The sequence below is a fragment of the Coenobita brevimanus genome, chromosome 74, assembly GCF_032717465.1.
Source record: "Coenobita brevimanus isolate Jiangsu-jjx chromosome 74, ASM3271746v2, whole genome shotgun sequence".
In the NCBI taxonomy this organism is placed as follows: domain Eukaryota; kingdom Metazoa; phylum Arthropoda; class Malacostraca; order Decapoda; family Coenobitidae; genus Coenobita; species Coenobita brevimanus.
In genome coordinates, this window is record NC_137027.1 from 4687650 (window position 1) to 4708026 (window position 20377).

General features: G+C 45.0%; 1 protein-coding gene across 1 annotated transcript in view; it reads right to left on the minus strand.

Moving 5' to 3' along the window:
• Positions 1–15494, minus strand: part of LOC145407768 (uncharacterized) — a 37242-nt gene extending 21748 nt beyond the window's left edge. The window contains exon 1 of the mRNA XM_080278639.1: positions 14954–15494. Coding sequence (XP_080134765.1) covers positions 14954–15482 — 529 coding nt within the window. The 5' untranslated portion in view covers positions 15483–15494. The remainder of the gene's footprint in view (positions 1–14953) is intronic.
• Between the last annotated feature and the right edge of the window lie 4883 nt (positions 15495–20377).

Consider the following 20377-nt stretch of genomic DNA (forward strand, 5'->3'; position numbering starts at 1 on the left):
TACCACCTCGACTCTAACCCTCAAAAATTCCGGAAAAGGACAATAAAGCAGAAATAGTTGAGAGTAAACAGGAAAAAAAGAAATGAATAGCGGAAAATTACTAGGCGGGATCCGTGGGTGTATGGGCGGACGAATTTGGGCGGGCTTGGGCGTGACTGGGCGGGGTTGGGCGGGACTGGGAAGGGTTGGAGGGGGTTGGAAGGGATTTTTGGGCAGGATCATTGGAGTTGTTGGTGGGGATGGAGTAGAGGTTGATAGGGGTTTGGTTTGGTTGGGCACATTGGGTGGGGTTGACTGGTACTGGGCGGATTTGGGCGGGACTGGGTCGATGTGGGCGGGGATGGGCGGGGTTGGGCGGGATAGATCCAAGTTTATTATTCCTACTAACATCCACTAATATGTTCTGGTGTTTTTATGCACATCAACGTCCATCTACACCCCTCAACACCCACCTTAACCCATCCACAACCACCTACACCCAGCATGTCTCTTCTACTCTGGACTTAATAATCTCTGATACACCTGACTCTCACTCCACATACCTGACTTGCCACACACACACACACACACACACACACACACACACACACACACACACACACACACACACACACACACACACACACACACACACACACACACACACACACACCTCATTCACCCCGCACACCTGACTCTCATCCCACACACCCGACTGTTACCGTACAGTTGACTCTCACCTCACACACACCTGACTCACCCCACACACCTGACTCTACCCTGACACACCTGACTCACCCCACACACCTGACTCTACCCTGACACACCTGACTCACCCCACACACCTGACTGCCCTGACACACTTGGCTCTTACTACACACACCTGACTCTCACCCCACACACCTGATTCTTACTCCACACACATATGATTTCCATATATATCTGACTCTCCGCACACTTCTTTCTCACCCAGCACACCTGACTCGCATCCAACACATCTGACTTTCTTCCCACACACCTGACTTTCATCCCACACACCTCACTCCCACCCTAAACACCTGACTCTCACACTGTACTCATTAAACACACATTTGACTCGACCCACACACCTTTCTCACCCCAGACACACACCTGACTCAGTCCACACACCTTTCTCACCCCAGACACACACCTGACTCAGCCCAGACACCTTTTTCACCGCAGACACACACCTCACTCGCACCCCACACACCTAGCTCTCACACTAATTTGTCACCCCTACTCGTTTCCCCTCTTCCCTTTTCCACACCCTCGCCTTTCCTCCCCTAACATAAATCTCTTCCCCTCTTTTCCCCTCTCACTTACCTCTCTCCCCTCTTTCGTCAACCTTTCCCCTTTCATTTGCCTTTTCTGTTTTATTGCTTTCTCAGCCCTCACCTATTTCCCCTCTTACCTGCCTGTTTCCCCCTTCACTTGCATCCTCTGTCTGTTTGTCTCATTTACCTTTACTCTGTCTTTCACACTCATGTATTTATTTGTTACAATCTCTCTCTCTCTCTCTCTCTCTCTCTCTCTCATACTCCTTCAGCCTCATCTCTTTCCTTTTCTCCCCTCTTACCTAACTCATTCTCCTTTCACCTCACCCTTTCTCCTCTCCCTTTCCATTCTCTCAACTTGCTTCATTTTCTTTTCGGGCTAACTGTTGTTCCCCACTACCAAGGTTGAAAGAAAAATGAGAACACACACACACACACACACACACACACACACACACACACACACACACACACACACACACACACACACACACACACACACACACACACACACACAGCCGCCACCACCACCACCACCACCCCCTCGACGCACACATGCATAGAATATTTCAGTCTTTAAGCGCGACCAGTGGTTTCTAAGGGGTCTTGTCTTTTGTTATAACTCGAGATGAAACGACACCTTTCACCCTCCTGTCTGCCTGCCTTTCTACCTGTTTGCCTGTCTGTCTGTCTGTTCAGTCTACCTGTCTGTCTGTCTGTTTTCCTACCTGCCTGCTCATCTTCCTTCCTGTCTAGCTACTGTCTATGTTAATCCGTCTCAGTCTTCCTACTGGCCTGCTTACGTTCTTGTCTGTCTATCTGTCCGTCTGTCTGTCTTGTTTTCCTGCTTTCTTGTTCGCCTTCCTGCTTATCTGTGTGTCTGAGTGTTTGCTTGCTTATTTGCCTGTCTGCCTGCCTTTCCTCCTGCCTACCTGTCTTTCTGATTGTCTGCTTGCATAGCTGCCTACCACTCTTCCAGCGAATCTTGTGGTCTGAGTGTCGGCTTGCGTTATCTCTCTTCTTTGTCTGCCTGCCTGCGTGTATGTCGGATGAGTCAGGAGAGTAACCATTTAGCGTCCCCTGAGAACCCGCCTCCCAACGCACCAGCACCACACCACGTCCCCAAACACAACGGTATCTGAGGTGAGGGCACGTTTCCTTTCCCCTTTGTGCTACATTCGACAAAGGAAGTAGAGAGATCCTACTTTTGATGAAATTGTACCTGAGCGATGTGTCTTTCTGTGTTCATTTCACTCTTACTATGAATTCCGACTGATGGTATTTTTTTTTTTTTTCATTCCAACTTCACCACAAAAGGTTTCCTCTAAAATGAAAAATATTATGTGACGGGAGCAAGAATATGAACAGATCTCCATCCTAGTTAAGGCGATAATAAAAGTTGCTTCTGCTTGTTTAAATTTAGGTTGTCCGACTTGGGCAAAAGAAAATAGTCAGGAAATTGTAAAACTAGAAAAAAAGTCATCCTTTAAAAAAAAAATGAGTAATATAGTAGAAAACAATATCTACTTATTGAAATAGGTCACGGAATAGTACGGTATATCAAAACTCTTCTCCCTGTTTCTTAAAGTAACGCGTAGGGAGAGTAAAAATAGTTTTTATTTGGTTAACTGTTCTTCGCCTGCCCTCTCCACCTCCTCCTCCTTCTCCTTTTACCTATTTCTATCTCCATCGTCTCCTTTTTGAGGTTGTACCCATTTTTTTTTTTTTTACTGATTTTGTTTGTGTGTTCTCTTGCTTCTTTGACGCTGATGTTGATAGCTCGGTCTTCAGTTTATTTATGTTTGACAAATTTCGGGATACGATTACCCGTTGGAGCTCGAGCGCAATGAGCATCGTACGCCAGGCAGTGCTGAGGTGTAGAAGCTTACACCCGTGATGGAACTTCTCTGTCATCATCATCATCATCATCATCAGTATAACGATGTTCGTACGTACATAAACTTGAAATCTTCGATGTAAAGTCGAACCATGAAGTAAATTCTGTCATCATCATCATCATCATCATCATCATAATTTATAAGAATGAAGTTGCTCACGTCCCTGACTTTTTTTTAAATCTCCGCCAACGAAGTTGGACGGAGGTCGTTATCACCCGTGTCTGTCTGTCTGTCCATAAAATATCTCAAAAAGTTACTATCGAAGTTCCACAATATATTCTGGAGGGGTAGCTTACTGGCCAAGGAAAATCTTAGTAGATTTTGAGGCGAATCCGGATCCAGTTGTGGTTCCAGGATTTTTTTTTTTTTTTTTTTTGTTAGCACTGCGTTATAGGGCAATTCTGCGGTTTGACTGATACAGTCATGCTTTTCGTCGTGGCATAGCCTGAAAACTACAGCCTGATTATTAAAGTTTTTATGACAGTGGCGTTGGCAGAGGTATGCACGCTGAGTGCTTTTTAATATTCTTTGTGTGTGTGTGTGTGTGTGTGTGTGTGTGTGTGTGTGTGTGTGAGAGAGAGAGAGAGAGAGAGAGAGAGAGAGAGAGAGAGAGAGGAACAATGATAGTGTGGTGTTTGATTAACAGTATTTTACGTGTAATGACTTAATACAAGCTCGCGCGCATGCGTGCATGTGTGTGTGTGTGAAACAATGCAAGTTAAATGAAGTCGTGTGGTGGCAGGAGATAACGAAAGCACGGCTCCGGAACAGTTAAAGCTTCCTTCACAGCTGCATGCACAGATAAATGCATGCTTGAGGAGAAATAACGAGATGCCAATTTAAGGTTTCACTGCACGAGAGAACGAAGCAAGCGATGCCACTGATCTGCATATCCGTGGCTTCATGGGAAACACAGCACCAACACTGGGTTATTTGGGAGAATATTAATGCTACAGCGCATCAACGAACATCTTTCGAGAGTATATGAAAAGATATTTGTTACATGATTAACTTTTCAAAAAATTTGCGCCATATTGCTAAAAAAAAAAGGTGTCAAATTGAGCTCCAAAACTGGATTTTCTCAGAAATTACTTAAACTACAGCGGCCTTATGCACATCGTTGAAAAAAAAAAAATTAGCAAGCTTGTTCGCACGAACACGTTTCACACTTTCAGGTGTGGACACCCGTAACTTAATTAGATTTGGTCAAGTTAGGTTAAACTAGATAGGTAATGCAACAAGGAATAGTATTAATTTTATAATTGAAGAAATATGCATAGATTTATAAGTTTGGTTAGCCAGAACAGGTTTGATTAAGCTGTTCAAGTTAGGTTAGGTTAAATGAGATAAGGTTAACATAGTTTAAACTTGGTTAGCGTGGACTGAGGTACAGTATTGATTAGAGGTTTGGTGAGAAATACGCGATGCAAGTGTTCGGTGCAATCACTTCCAGCTGGAGAACCTGAAATGGGTGGGTGAGGGAGTGATGAGAGCTAGATGCTTCCTCTTCCTCTTCCCCTCATTGTCCATTTCCCTCTCCCTCCCCCTCTACTAGTACCCGTTAATTACATCTTTCTCCCCCTCCATCTCCGTCTGTCACCCTCTCCCTCTGTCTTCCTCTTCTCTCTTCACCAGGATCCTTTATTCAACATCTTTTTCTTCCTATCTCTACCCTTCTTCCTTCCTCTTATCTACCTTTCCCGTTTCCACCCACGACCCCTCATTTTCATTCTCTCTCTCTCTCTCTCTCTCTCTCTGTAGGAAGAGAGAGAGAGAGAGAGAGAGAGGCAGGAGGTGTTGGAGTCTGGAATAATTCATGTGTCTCTTTGCCTGTCCGAAGCGGCCCCCTCCCGTCACTACCTAGTAAATCAATCGATAACACGGCGATGTAGTGTCTCTCAGGGCGCTGGCCGTGGGTGCTGGCCTGTAGGGGTGTGTGGTGGGGGTGTAGAGGTGTGTGGTGGGGTGTAGGGGTGTGTGGTGGCGTTGTTGGGGTGTGTGGTGGGGTGTAGGGGTGAGTGGTGGGGTTGTAAGGGTGAGTGGTGGGGTGTAGGGGTGTGTGGTGGGGGTGTAGGGGTGTGTGGTGGGGGTGTAGGGGTGTGTGGTGGGGGTGTAGTGGTGTGTGGTGGGGTGTAGGGGTGTGTGGTGGGGTTGTAGGGTGAGTAGTGAGGTGTAGGGGTGTGTGGTGGGGTGTAGGGGTGTGTGGTGGAGGGGTGTAGGGATGTGTGGTGGGGTGTAGGGGTGTGTGGTGGAGGGGTGTAGGGATGTGTGGTGGGGTGTAGGGATGTGTGGTGGGGTGTAGGGGTATGTGGTGGGGTGTAGGGGTGTGTGGTGGCGTTGTAGAGGTGTGTGGTGGGGTGTAGGGTTGTGTTGTAATGTGTAGGGGTGTGTGGTGGGGTTGTAGGGGTGAGTGGCCGGGTGGAGGGGTGTGTGGTGGGGTGTAGGGGTATGTGGTGGGGTGTAGGGGTGTGTGGTGGCGTTGTTGGGATGTGTGGTGGGGTGTAGGGGTGAGTGGTGGGGTTGTAAGGGTGAGTGGTGGGGTGTAAGGGTGTGTGGTGGGGGTGTAGTGGCGTGTGGTGGGGTGTAGGGGTGTGTGGTGGGGTTGTTGGGTGAGTAGTGAGGTGTAGGGGTGTGTGGTAGGGTGTAGGGGTGTGTGGGGGGGTATAGGGGTGTGTGGTGGGGTGTAGGGTTGTGTGGTGGGGTGTAGGGGTATGTGGTGGGGTGTAGGGGTGTGTGGTGGAGGTGTAGGGATGTGTGGTGGAGGTGTAGGGGTGTGTGGTGGGGGTGTAGGGGTGTGTGGTGGCGTTGTAGAGGTGTGTGGTGGGGTGTAGGGTTGTGTGGTGGGGTTGTAGGGGTGTGTGGTGGGGTTGTAGGGGTGACTGGCCGGGTGGAGGGGTGTGTGGTGGGGTGTAGGGGTGTGTGGTGGGGTGTAGGGGTGTGTGGTGGGGTGTAGGGGTATGTGGTGGGGTGTAGGGGTGTGTGGTGACGTTGTTGGGATGTGTGGTGGGGTGTAGGGGTGAGTGGTGGGGTTGTAAGGGTGAGTGGTGGGGTGTAGGGGTGTGTGGTGGGGGTGTAGTGGCGTGTGGTGGGGTGTAGGGGTGTGTGGTGGGGTTGTTGGGTGAGTAGTGAAGTGTAGGGGTGTGTGGTGGGGTGTAGGGGTGTGTGGTGGGGTATAGGGGTGTGTGGTGGGGTGTAGGGTTGTGTGGTGGGGTGTAGGGGTATGTGGTGGGGTGTAGGGGTGTGTGGTGGAGGTGTAGGGATGTGTGGTGGAGGTGTAGGGGTGTGTGGTGGGGGTGTAGGGGTGTGTGGTGGCGTTGTAGAGGTGTGTGGTGGGGTGTAGGGTTGTGTTGTAGGGTGTAGGGGTGTGTGGTGGGGTTGTAGGGGTGAGTGGCTGGGTGGAGGGGTGTGTGGTCGAGTGTAACGGTGTGTGGTGTGGGTGTAGGGGTGTGTGGTTGGGGTGTAGGGGTGTGTGGTGGGGTGTAAGGGTGTGTGGTGGGGTTGTAGGGGTGAGTGGTGGGGTGTAGGGGTGTGTGGTGGGGTGTAGGGGTGTGTGGTGGGGGGTGTGTGGTGGGGTGTAGGGGTGTGTGGTGTGGGGGTAGGGGTGTGTGGTGTGGGTGTAGGGGTGTGTGGTGGGGTGTAAGGGTGTGTGGTGGGGTTGTAGGAATGAGTGGTGGGGTGTAGGGGTGTGTGGTGGGGTGTAGGAGTGTGTGGTGGGGGTGTAGGGGTGTGTGGTGGGGTGTAGGAGTGTGTGGTGGGGTGTAGGGGTGTGTGGTGGGGGTGTAGGGGTGTGTGGTGGGGTGTAGGGTTGTGTGGTGGGGTGTAGGGGTGTGTGGTGGGGTTGTAGGGGTGAGTGGTCGGGTGTAGGGGTGTGTGGTCGAAGTGTAACGGTGTGTGGTGTGGGTGTAGGGGTGTGTGGTGGGGGTGTAGGGGTGTGTGGTGGGGGTGTAGGGGTGTGTGGTGGGGTGTAGGGGTGTGTGGTGGAGGTGTAGGGATGTGTGGTCGGGTGTAAGGGTGTGGTGGGGTGTAAGGGTGTGTGGTGGGGGTGTAGGGATGTGTGGTGGGGTGTTAGGAGTGTGTGGTGGGGTGTAAGGGTGTGTTGTGGCGTGTGGGTGTGTGTGGTTCCGCGTGGCTTGGGTGCAAGTGTGGCTAGAGAAGGAGGGAGGATGTCCATAGAGATTTTGTGGTGTGTGGTGGGAGTGTGGTTGGGCGTGGTGGAGTGTATGGTTGTGTGTTTTGGGCTGGTGTGTGTGTGGTAGGGTGTGGGGTTGTGTGATGGGGAGTGGGGTTGCGGCATAAGGATGCGTGGTGGTGTCTTGGTGCATAGTGAGGTGTGGGGTGCGTGGTGCGGTGTGGGGGTGTATGATGGGGTGTGGGGGTGTATGACGGTGGTCTGGCGGTATGTGGTGGGGTATAGTGGTGTGTGACAGGTGTGTGGGGGCGAATGATAAGGATGCAGGGGTGTGAATAGGGCTGCGTAGGTGTGGTAGAGGTGTTGGGGTGTATGGTAGGGTGTGAGGCTGTGTGGTAGGGTGTAAGGGTGTATGGTAGGGTGTAGCGGTGTGTGGTAGGATGTATGAGTGGGGTGTAGGGGTGTGGTAAGAGTGTAGTGGTATGTGTGTTTGGTGGGGATGTAGAGGTGTTCAGTTAGGATGGGAGGTGGTGAGTGTTGGGGCAGTAAGTAATTTTAGTGGTGAAAAATACCACCCATTAAATCTTACCAAATATTCTGTTGTAAATATACCCAATTCCTTCTGTCCCTCTCAGTACCAGGACATCATGTGTATTTAACCCCTACTTTCGTCTCGCCATGTTACTCGTTTGAGGAGAAAGACCTGGGAGTGAAGGGGTTAGAGGCATTCTCCGGATCATATTCTCGTGGAGGCATGAGTCTCACTACGGCAGTGCGTTTTGAAATTTATTATAAATATTATATGGGCTGTATTCTCGTAGATCTTAGAGGTTCCCAGGCACCTCTCCATGCGATTTTTTTTTTTTTATAACTTAAATATCGTCAATGGACGTTATTAATGAAATTTTACTATACTGTAGACTTACATTTTTCTGTGCATACTATAGAAGAGAATACAGTGTTAATAGAGAATACGGTATTAATACGTAAAGTGCTAAAATATAGGCTACAGGTATAGAATAGGTGCGGTGAGCCTTATAAATCAAGGGGAATGTGCTTCGGTGGCCTGTATTCTCTTAGGCTTAGGAGTCTCCTTTGCACCTCTTCCTTTTCGCAGTTTATTTCTTCTTATAGAATGTTGATAATTCTCTCTCTCTCTCTCAAATCCGATTCGTTACTAAAAAGACATAAATACCGTGCAAGAGAGTATGTATGTGCCATGTACAGAAATAAACCGGTGAGAAATAGGTGTCAGGGAGCCTCCAAAGACCAAGAGAATGCGACTCCTTGTGTATAACGCTCTCCGTGAAAACCTGCTCTGTCTGTTCTTCCTCTTCCTTTCTGTATCCCTTTCACATTATTTTTTTCGTGCGATTTAACATTATATTCATAGTTATAATTAATGTATAAATTTGTGTGTGTGTGTGTGTGTGTGTGTGTGTGTGTAGATATATACCTTTTCACTACGAGCGGTCGCCCCTAAATCCTATAATTTTTTTTTTTCCCGTACAGAACTAAGTGCAGAGAAACGTCAATGTAGTGAGAGGTTTATGGAGAGTATTTTAACCCCTTGACAACGAAAGGTCGGCCCTAAATTGGAATATATTTTAGTACTGCGGCAACAGAAATAAAATAAATACTTCATCGATTTGTAGAATTAAATGTACACAAGACTGTATTACACATTTTTAGGCATCATAAAAAATATTCTTTATGTGAAAAAATATATGAAATGATACTAAATTATTTTCAAAAAGATTTACATGAAGTTGGTGATAATGCAATTCAGGTAGAGAGGTGAAGGTAATTTTTCGGTCAGGATATTCTTCTGACGATTGAAAAAAGTCTTAAGTAACCTCCCACTCGTTCAGTTTCTTGTTAATATTCGTCTTATTCTCACTGGTATAATTGAGGAGAGGAATATGCTGAGGAAGATAATTATGCTGGAATGCTGCTTATTTTTATAGTCAATTATCGTCTTCCAACTATTGCAGATTATTAGTGTTCTCCATCCCGCTTATTCTACACTTTTATAATTGAGGAAAGAAATACTCCGAAGAATATTGCTCTTGTTTGGATGGTCAGTATTACCACAAAATATAAAAAAAAACATGTAGGAGACCAATAAGATCATTTTCATGTGACCAAAAAATATGAATAGGTGAACAGAATTTTAGTGGGCTTGTCTGTATAAAATCCCAAAGTACGTATATAGCAGTGAAAAAAAAAAAAAATCGATGTTTTTGATCTTATTTCAATGATTTTTATGATTTATATCTTATATGCAGAATCGTCTTGGGCTAGAATTAATAAAGTGTATAAATCTAGCCTGAATAAAGCATCTAAATCTAGCCTGAATAAAGTATCTAAATCTGTCTGTATCAGGAAAGGGCCTGTCTTAAGTTGGATTAAATAGTTTTCGCCATTCAGAACTAGATTAAGTGGATGTTTTTGAGTTTATAGAGTTGACAGAGGCTGTTTCTAACCCTCTAAGTGCCTGGATTACGATCAGTTGAATAAAATCATCCTGTTTTATCGTAAATCTAGAGATAAAATCGTTATGCGTTATCGGAAATACCCTGTGTAGATAAAATGTTGTTATCGTTGACAGAGAGATAAAATCGTTGTGCGTTATCATGAAGTAAAATAAATAAAATCGCTATGCGTTATCTTAATTATAAATTGAATCGTTGCTTTGTCGTGGGTATAGAGAAAAATAAAACCATTGCTTACGTAGGTAGTGATAAATTAAACTGCTCTTATCGTGAATGTAGAGATAAATAAAATTGTTATAAATATAGTGGTAAATACGATCTTTGTCCGTTTTCGTAAATAGAGAGATAAATAAAATCGTTGTGTGATCATAATACAAAGGAAAATCGTTATGCGTTGTCTTAAATATAACACCAAAACAGTGAATGGGTAGGTGGAGAGATTTTTTTTATTTTACTGCGTGACTAATATCGTGTGGTAATACCAGAATAAAACAGAAAGTGTCTTAAGCGTGAATATTGCTTCTAAAACTCCACTGTGATATATCCTTGTTTTATATTAACTCGCCAGACTGTAAAAAAAAAATTATGATGATAATGATGATTATGGTAATAATAATAATAATAATAATAATAATAAAAATAATAGTAACGATAATGATAATAGTAATATTAACAATAGTAGTAGTAGTAGTAGTAATCATAATAATGTAATTTTAGTAATGATTATAATATTGATGATGATGATGGTGATAATAATAATAATAATAATAATAATAATAATAATGATAATGATAGTAATAATAATAATAATAATAATAATAACAATTATAATAATAATAATAATGATGATAATGATGATGATGATAATAATAATAATAATAATAATAATAAAATAAAAATGATAAAAATAAACAATAATACAGTAAATCGAAATGAAAACGTTAAAGGCAGCAAAAGATAAAGAACAGCCTCTCTCACCTCCCCTTAACGACCCCTAGGCTCTAACTACCTCGTTAACTACCGTCCCCTGCTGTTACTCCGCCTCCTACTGCCCCTCCCCATCACGCTGCCATCCCTCCACCCCTCCACTACCAAGACTTCCTAGTTTATTTTATTCTGGCTACTGCAAATGTTATTATTATCGTTACTGGTGTTGTTATTATTATTATTATTATTATATTATTTTTCTTCTTCTTCTTCTTCTTCTTATCATCATTATCATACATACATCGTCTGATCCTGTGCTTCCCCATGAGTAGCGTAGTAGCCCTGGGCTAGGCAAGTTGGTCTTGACATTTAAGATGAGAGTGACCAACCTCACTCATCACTGAGTGGCATTACTTCAGCATTAAACCCCAGCCACCCCTTGGATATAAACCTACGCAGGCTCAAACCGGCTGGAGCGCCTTAATTACCCACTAAACCACCAGGCGCCATTGTTTAGTTATATAGTTACCACCCGGTGTTGTAAATGGTTTCCTGGTGTACAGGAAACCCTTTGGCTTGTCACTCAGTGTAGAGTTACCCGTAGACAGAAGGAATAAAGAAAAAAGGAAAGGAAGGCAGAAGAGGAAGGAAGGAAAGAAGGAAGGAATAGAGGAAAGGGCAGCAGCACTACATCGAATGAGTGGATGGTGAGCGCCTCCACCTACCAGTAATTATTATTGTTATTATTATTATTATTAATTCATTTATTTATTTTGCAGTCCAGGGAGATCTTGTGCCTTTATCTAACGCCTCCAGCAAGAAAAATATCTCCTAAATTGAACAAAATCCTCTGATAATAGCAAGAAAACACACACACACACACACACACACACACACACACACACACACACACACACACACACACACACACACACACACACACACACACACCTTTCTGAACTAGTTAACTTATATTTTTTTTCTCGTTAAAGCTAGACTCTTTTTTTTTTTTTCATCTTAGAGAGACTTGTAGAGCTAGAAGAGTTAGAGATTTCCTTCAGCTGCTCCTTCACTACACCAGGCCTCCCCCTAGACTGAATAAAATCGTCTAGAGGTAGCAGTAATTAAAATGCTGTCATCGTACTGAAGCGGTGAAGAGGCGTTTTGAATAATTATCCTTTTTTCCACTTCTCGATTTTTACCATAGAAAAATTACCAGTTAAGCTTTTTAGTTTGATCTTTATATATTTTTTTTTTTTTTTGGTATTGGTGGATGACTCTCTCTCTCTCTCTCTCTCTCTCTCTCTCTCTCTCTCTCTCTCTCTCTCTCTACGATGACATTTTAAATATTCTTGTGACTGCCAAACTTTTTTTTTTTTTAGGAACTAGTTTTACCATTACTATATGATAACTTTTTTTTTTTTTTTTTTGCTACAGGGAAACGATTTTAGGACGAATAATTTCTGTTAACCTTTTCGGTACAATGGATTTAAAATGCTTATTCTTGGTGCCGTCAGATGGTTTTACATATATATTTTTGTTAAAGTTTGAGTATAGTTATTTTCTTGTGTGTGTGTGTGTGTGTGTGTGTGTGTGTGTGTGTGTGTACGATTTTATTATAGAAATCCCCTCCATTAGCCCCCTCTTTATAATGACTTTTTAACAATATTCATCCCTGAGACCACCAGACCTTTTTATTAAAGAATTTATCACCATCAACCCTTCCAAGAAATTCCTTTTTTTTTTTTTAATTCTTATTTTTGTTACCAGGAGATTGTGTTTATTACTGAATCGTGTCTATTAATCTTTGACTCATTGATCGTCAGTATTCTTACCACTAGCGGACGATTTCACTCAGTTTAGGAGAGGGCTCTGGTAGTGAAGGAGTTAGGAACAGTCCTTATTATCCCATCCAGTACTGGGGATTTTTTTATTTTTATTTCTACCACCAGATGATTTTATTCATCACAGAAAATGCCCCATAAGTGAAGGGGTTAAATAAATAAATAGATAAATTAATGAATAAGTAAAAAAATAAAGAGCGTCATTGATTCCCTTAGTCCGAAATAGTCCCTTTGAAAATATTAATCTTGCTACCACCTGACTGTTTAATTCTTTATAGGAATTATCTTGTAATTAAGTGATAAAAAATAATTAACTTCTTCACTGCAATGAGGCCTGTAATCTATTTTATTCTTCCTGCCGCCTCTCACGCCGACGTTCCAGCTACTCATACATTCTTTTCTTTTTTTTCTTTTTGTTTCCTAAGCTTAGTAAAATCGTCTGGCTGTGGATGTAGTAGAGAAGAAAAGCCTTACTGTTAATGACAATGGAGTGTTCGGGAAGTCCAGTAAAATCGCTTAGCATTAATAAGAATAAAAATAAGACATTGTGGAAGTGAAAGAATCCGGGATATAAAGGTAACAGTAACAGACAGTCCTGTTATACCCCTCGAAGGTATAGGGTCCCGAGGCTAGGCTAGTGGTATATAATCATCATCCATAACCCTGCACATGGACCCTGCTATAGTACTCCTTCCTCGCCACTCCTCCCCTCCAGTCTCCCATCATGTCTGACACTTGACCACCCTGCCTGGCACCCCTGACCCTCCTACTTGGCACCCCTGACCCTCCTACTTGACATCCCTGACCATTCTACCTGGCACCCCCTGACCCTTCTACTTGGCACCTCTGACCATCCTACCTGTCACCCCTGACCCTCCTACTTGGCACCTCTGACCATCCTACCTATCACCCCTGACCCTCCTACTTGGCACCCCCTGACCCTCCTACTTGGCACCCCCTGACCCTCCTACTTGGCATCCCTGACCATTCTACCTGGCACCCCTTGGCCCTTGTCTTTGTGGGCTTAGGAGACTTTTTTGCACCTCCTCCTCATCGACTCATTCTACCTATTGCACCTTAATTTTCTCATATGTGTTGATGATATCGCTTTGACTCTTTCCCAGTGAGGGATTTTGTAAGCTGGGTAAAATCATTTGACGGTAGAAAGAAAAATGTAAATATACGTCATCGTGCTGAAAGGGTTCAATGTCAATAATTTGTTTAACAGGCATCAATTTCATCATCACCATCATCATAAACCAAACTCTCACAAAAATATTCAGCTCAGTATCCTCCTCCTTCTCCCCATTATCGTCATCTTCATCATTATCATCATCATCATGACCTTTTTGCCATCTAAAGAGAATGTTAACGTGCCACATGCAGCAATTCACTGGTAAGGAGGTGTTAGCGAGCCACCTTAGCCCAGCGTACGAGGTTCCCAATCAGAATATTGGTGGTGAAGGGAGACTGGCGACAGACTACGTTAATTCATAAGCAAAATTACGATAATTCCTTGTCGTAACCAAGACTAATTTCTGTGGGACTTGACAGAGAAAGACAGCAGAATCTACACAGGTCCCATCAATAATTAATCACTGCACCAGGAGAATTATTTGTTTTTAAAAGATAAGAAAAAAGGGTACATTGTCTTCTCGTGTATTTCTTATTCTCTCTTGCAAAACGAATGTGAGATACGAGACGAAAATAATTGAAAGTTATGTACAGTGAATCTCGACTTTACGGTCATATGGATAGCAGTGATTATCCGGCAGTGAGGGGCTTCCCAACGCCCTCCACCTCCCCCCTCCCTCCACACCATGCCACATCTCGCTACAACAATCTACCTTTGCCTCCTCCTCCCCCCGTCCACACCATGCCACACCTCGCTACACGCCCCCTTCCCAGCATTGTAACACCATAGCATCACCATACATCACCACACTTGGGCCCTTCATGACACCAACGTGAATGTGTGATGGTGCCCTTCTTTTAGTGGCACTCGGCCCTACCACACATCCTCACCATACTGTTACACCACACCACACCGCAACACTCGGACACACCACACCGCCTCTCACTACATCACATCCCTACACCACACCGCATGTGCTACCACTCCATACCACACCACGACACACTCAAACCATACCATCGCACACTGCATCACACCCCCACGCCACACCTCATCACTTGACTGTTACACCTCTCCACACCACACCATACCACACAGCATTGCCTCACCACATCATCAAAATATACCGCATATCAAATCACAACATATCACACCACACTCACATCACACACTGGGCCCTACCACACCACACCATCACACCAAGCGGCACTGCAATGCCTCATCTGGAATTAATGATAGGTCGTGACTCACCTGCCAGTCTGTCTAGGGTGGGGTAGTGTGGTGCGAGGGCGGTGGGTCTGTCGAATGGCGGGACGGGCAGGCCGGGCATCCAGGGGTGCCCGCCCCCCAGCGCCGCCAGTCCCGGGTACCCGATGCCCATGGGCCTGTGAGCCGGCACCCGCAGCACGGTGGGGGCGCCCCCCGCCAAGGGACCATAGTGGGGTGGGAGGCCGCCAGAGGCGCCATACCCGCCGGGGTAATCGTCGCTTGCCTCTTCGTAACTTTCGTGGTCGTCGTCGTCATGATCGTCCTCGTGGTCGTCGTCGTCGTCACTCTCGCCGCGCCGTTCGTCCTCGTCGCTGACTCTGTCTTTGTCGCCGAGCAGCGCGGAGATGCTGAAGGAGAGGCGCTGGGCGGAGGGCGCGGGTTTGGGCATGGGTTGTGACTGTGGGCGGGGTGGGTGTAGAGCGGTGGGGCAGAGCGGGGGCACTGGGGACCCTGGGCGACTGTCCCCGTCCACGTTGATCTCCTCGTCCTGATCCAGCTCCACTGCGGTCATGGCGGCGGTGTGTCGGCGGCGGTGCGGCTGCGATACAAACACACTGACACGGCCGCACCCTCCTACCACTTTGAGATGAGTGGCCGGGAAGCTCTCCGTCCCGCATCTCCCTCACGTAGCTCCTCCCCTAGCACTGGGAGGCGGAGCTGGGGCGGAGCTAGGTCCCAATTGGCCCCTAGGAAGCTCCACCCACCTTCCTCGGTCTCTGATTGGCCCGACTTAAGTGAGGTCTAGAGGTAAAGCCTACGAGATAGGAATCGAAAAAGAGGAGGGCGGCCGGGGCTAAGTTAGGTGAGATTTTCTGCTAAATGAACTTCCATACCTTTATCGATAGACGGGCGCGCAGACCATAAAATCTGTCTTAAGTTAATTACACAGGGGATCTTCTGCGGCCAATCACAAGGAATGTTTAGTTACGAGCAAACGGCTTGGGTGGAGGGGTGGGGGGGGGAGAGGTGGGGTGTTAGTGGCTCTATCTCTCACCCGCTTAGTATCTCTTTCACTGTCTCGCCCTCGTTATGTCTGTCTCTTCTTGGTCTCTGTCTGTCTTTCTGTCGCTTTGTCTGTCTCTGTCTCGACGAAAAGAAAAGTCTATTCTAAATTTTTAGAAATAGTTTAGTCATGTATTTCAACATTTTATTAACTAATACGCAAATAACACCGAAAAACGAGACATTTACTTTAGGCCTATATATTTTCGTCGCACAGCGGTAATAACTAATCAAGCCTATTTTAACCTTACCTAACCTAACTTGACCTAACCTAACCTGTCTGTGTATTGAGGTGAAAATGGCGTCCTCTGTGTGGGACTCCAAAGTAAATAGACATAAATGAGACAAATGAAGTTAAGTTGCCAGGGAAGTTTAGGGAAGAAGCAGTGATTTTATTTGTTTATTTTTTAAAGAGAAATGCTCACTTGTCTAATAAAGTCCCTTGTTTTCCATTTTCAAAGCCTCCCATCTCTCGTACACACACACACACACACACACACACACACACACACACACACACACACACACACACAGCACGAAACAAAAACAACAGTATATCTATTTCCCTCATTCTCCATCTCCCGAAACTTCTAATCAATCTCCCTCCATCACTCTGAACATCTCTCTCTCTCTCTCTCTCTCTCTCTCTCTCTCAATCTATCTTTCTATCTTTTTTTCTCTTTCTGTCATGAGCCACAAACAAAAAAATATTCCTTTCCCCCCATTCAGTCTCTCTCTCTCTCTCTCTCTAAGACAAAAGCCCCAGCCCCGTATCGCCGGCGTGGATCAGAGTCTGTGTATAGAGACAAACAAATCTTAAGATGCCCAGTTCTGACAAAGGACCTATAATGCTGGGTAAGTGTTTAAGCGCATTAGAGAGAGAGAGAGAGAGAGAGAGAGAGGTGGTACACTCCCAGAGAAAATATAGATACACAGATAAGAACGACGGACTGGAAGAAACGAAGAAATAAAGCTGTTAAAAAAAAAAAAGACACAAAATTAAAGAAAAAATACGAATGAAGACGAGACGGATTGACAGACCCGGAGAGAATAAAATAGGTAGGGGGGCCAGACGGATGCGGCCAAAAAGAGGGAGGAGTGGGTAGGGTAAAAATAGGAAAGATATGGCACCCTGCGTACTATTTACATCCCATTTTGTAAACAGATTTGCATAATGTTTACTCCTCATTTCGTAAACAACAAGCGTGACTAACACAATAATATTAAGAGGAGAGGAGAGGTGGAGTGGCCAAAAAACATAGCATAAGAAATTGGCGATGGATTGGCGCGTTTTTTTTATGTTTTTTACTCTCAGTCTAAAACGTATGGTCTTCGTGTCATTGCTAAAAAGTGAGTGTGTGTTTGTGGGCGAGGTTGAAGGAAGAAGGGAAGGAACGAAGGAGAGAGGGTGAGTCAGGGTGAAGGGGCTAGGGCGAGAGTGATAAAAAGGAATGAGGGAGAATGAAGATGAGAGTGAGAAAAAGTGAGAGTGAAAGCGAGGAAATGTGAGAGAGGTTGGATACAAAAAAAATGTGAGAGTGAGCTATAGGATGAGAGTGGGGTATGGTGAGAGTTGTTTAGGGTGAGAGTCAGGCTGAGTTTGGCAGGGTGAGAGTGGTTCTGAGAGTGTGGTAGGGTGAGAGTGGCTCTGCGGGTGAGGTTGGGTGAGAGAGGTGTCGGGTAAGGGTTAGGAAGGTTGAAAATGGTGAGGGTGAGGTTGTGGGTTAGTATGAGAGGGGGCTGAGAGAATAGTGGGGGTTATTATGAGGAAAGGTGAAGTCGAGAGAGTGAGGTAGGATGAGAATAAAGTATGGTGAGTATGACAGAGTGAGGGTGAAGGATGAGTGAGAGCCAGGTTGGATGGGAGTGAGGGTGAGGGTGAGAGTAAGGAAGCGGTGAGAGCGAGGTTGGGTGAGAGTGAGGATGAGAGAGGAGTGAGAGTGAAGGAATGAATGAGGAGGAGGGAGGTGAAAGTGAGAGGAGAGGTAAAGTAGTGGTAGATTGAATGCAGCATGAGTGAGAAAGTCTAAACTGAGGATGAGAAAAGGGGTGGGAGTAAGGTAGAGTGAGAGTGAGGATGAGGCTCAAAGAGGAGTGAGAATGAGATAGTGATGTGAAAGTGATGGAAAAGGTAGACGAGGCAAAATGAGTGAGAAAAACCTCAGAGTGAGAGTGGCAGAGTGAAAGTGAGGCAGAGTGAGGGACCAAAGGAAAGGTGGAGGCGATGGAGGAGGAAAATGAGGGATAGCAATGAGGCAGGATGTTTTAAGAAGATAAGAGGTTGGACTTAAGGTCGTCTTCTAAGTGGCTTTGAAGATCTCGCAACAGTTATTCCTTAGAGATTTATTCTGCATATTACATCCCAGTATCTCATTTATGTCACTGATGCAAATTGTGTCATTGTTAAAACTATATGAATTTCACACAAGACGATACAATACGCAAGATAAATCAGTTAGGAAGAGGTGATACAAAGCTTTCAGTGCTATACAGATCTCGCAGTCGTTACTAGGTGGTTCGTCCGTAATTACAGCAAGACTTATTCGCTAATTACAGATGTTTAAGGATAGGATAGCTAAGGAGAAGACTTTTTCCTGCACCCTTCGGCCTGTCTTGCCATCAGCCTTACAAAGCTGAAGTTATTTGCCCTAAGGAAGTGGTGTAGGAACGGCAGGAGATATTGCCAAGAAGAACAGAAGTACTAGATAGATGCGGGATCATATGGGGCTTTGGTAGAGCGAAATACCTTTGTGTGTGTAAATCTTTAGGGTGTGACAGACTTACCGGTCCGTCCTAGAGATGCTCCTATAGCTAAAAATGAAGCTGCCAGTTATAACATAAACCTTTTTGGCCCTTATTCACATCAGTTAAGGAAGCTCCCTAACACTTTTTAGTAAGCGACTTATTTGCCATTTCATCTGACTGTCCTTCCCCATGTTACCTAAATAATTCTATTATCGTTATACTTTGCATAGATGACGTGCAGAGAGATATTAACCAGCCATAGCCAAAAATAAATCGCTACAGAAGAGGTGCTAGAGAGCTTTCTTACCCGACGAGAATACTAGCCTTCGACATACATGAGGCTGAGAGTGAATAGAGAGGAATGAAAATCATGTGAGAGATATAGTGATGTGAAAATGGAAATGAATGGGTGAAGGGAGAGTTAGAATAAGAAATTAGGAAAGATCACTCACTGAGGTATAGTATGTAGTGTACGAGAGAGAGAGAGAGAGAGAGAGAGAGAGAGAGAGAGAGAGAGAGAGAGAGAGAGAGAGAGAATTTTTGTCTGATTCAGTTTCGTGTCACTTCTTGCTGTCATTCCTTTTCGTCTCCTTTTTATTATTAATTTCAATGTCTTCTTTTTACTAATATTTTTTACCTTTCATTATCGTTTTTTCTCTCTTCAGTATTCTGTACATTATCAAGTTTTGTCTCCTTCCCTCCTCCTCCTCCTCCTTCTCCTCTTCCTCCTCCTCCTCCTTCTTCTCCTCCTCCTCCTCCTCCTCCTCCTCCTAGTAAGCCAGCCAGCGCTAAGCCGAGAGGAGGGATAACAGTCTTTTCCTCTTCCTCCTCTCCTCTTCCTTTATCCTTCTCCCTCTTCTTTTTCTGTACTCCTCCTCTTCCGTCTACATCAGCTTTTCATCTTCTCTCTCCATTCCTTTGTTTTCCTTTTCATTTTTCCCTTGTTATATTTTCCTTCTGTTTCCGATAAATTTTCTTCCCAAACCTTCTTTTTTCTTCCTTTCTTCGTCTTCTATTTCCTCCTTCATATTCATATTTACCTCTGTTATATCTCATTTTCGTTTTCCTCGTTGCCTTCTTCCTTGTGCTTCATCTTCTTTATATTGATTTCTCCTCCTCCTCCTTCCCCCCCTCTTTCTTCTCCCCCTCCTTCTCCCTCTCCTCCTTGGTTACCTTGACAACGGAAGACGAGAAAAAGAGACATTATTTCCCCCTTCTCCTCATCATCATCTTCGTCCTTGTCTTTGTATTCTTTTCCTTCCTTACCCATCCTCCTCTGTTTCATTTCTTCATTCCCTCTTCCTCTACGAACCTTCATTTAGCTCAGCTGAATTTCTTCTCATTACCCGTCCCCGGCCTGGAGGGGCTCTGGGACGGTTATTGTTTTCACTCGGTTTGTATGTCCGTTTGCTTGTCTGTCTGTCAACTACTTTTCGCGAAAACTACTGGTGCGATTTTGACTAAAATTACAGGAATGATGGGCTATTACTTTCTGATCGTGTGATTAAATTTGGGGACAAATTGGGCCAAGGCCTAGGCTGTATGCCCCAAAAATAAAAAAATAAAAAAATTCGCTATAACTCGTATTTGTCATATCGACATGAAACCAAGACCTAAGGATGGATCCTTCAGTCTGCATCCTATAACATGCCTCAATAC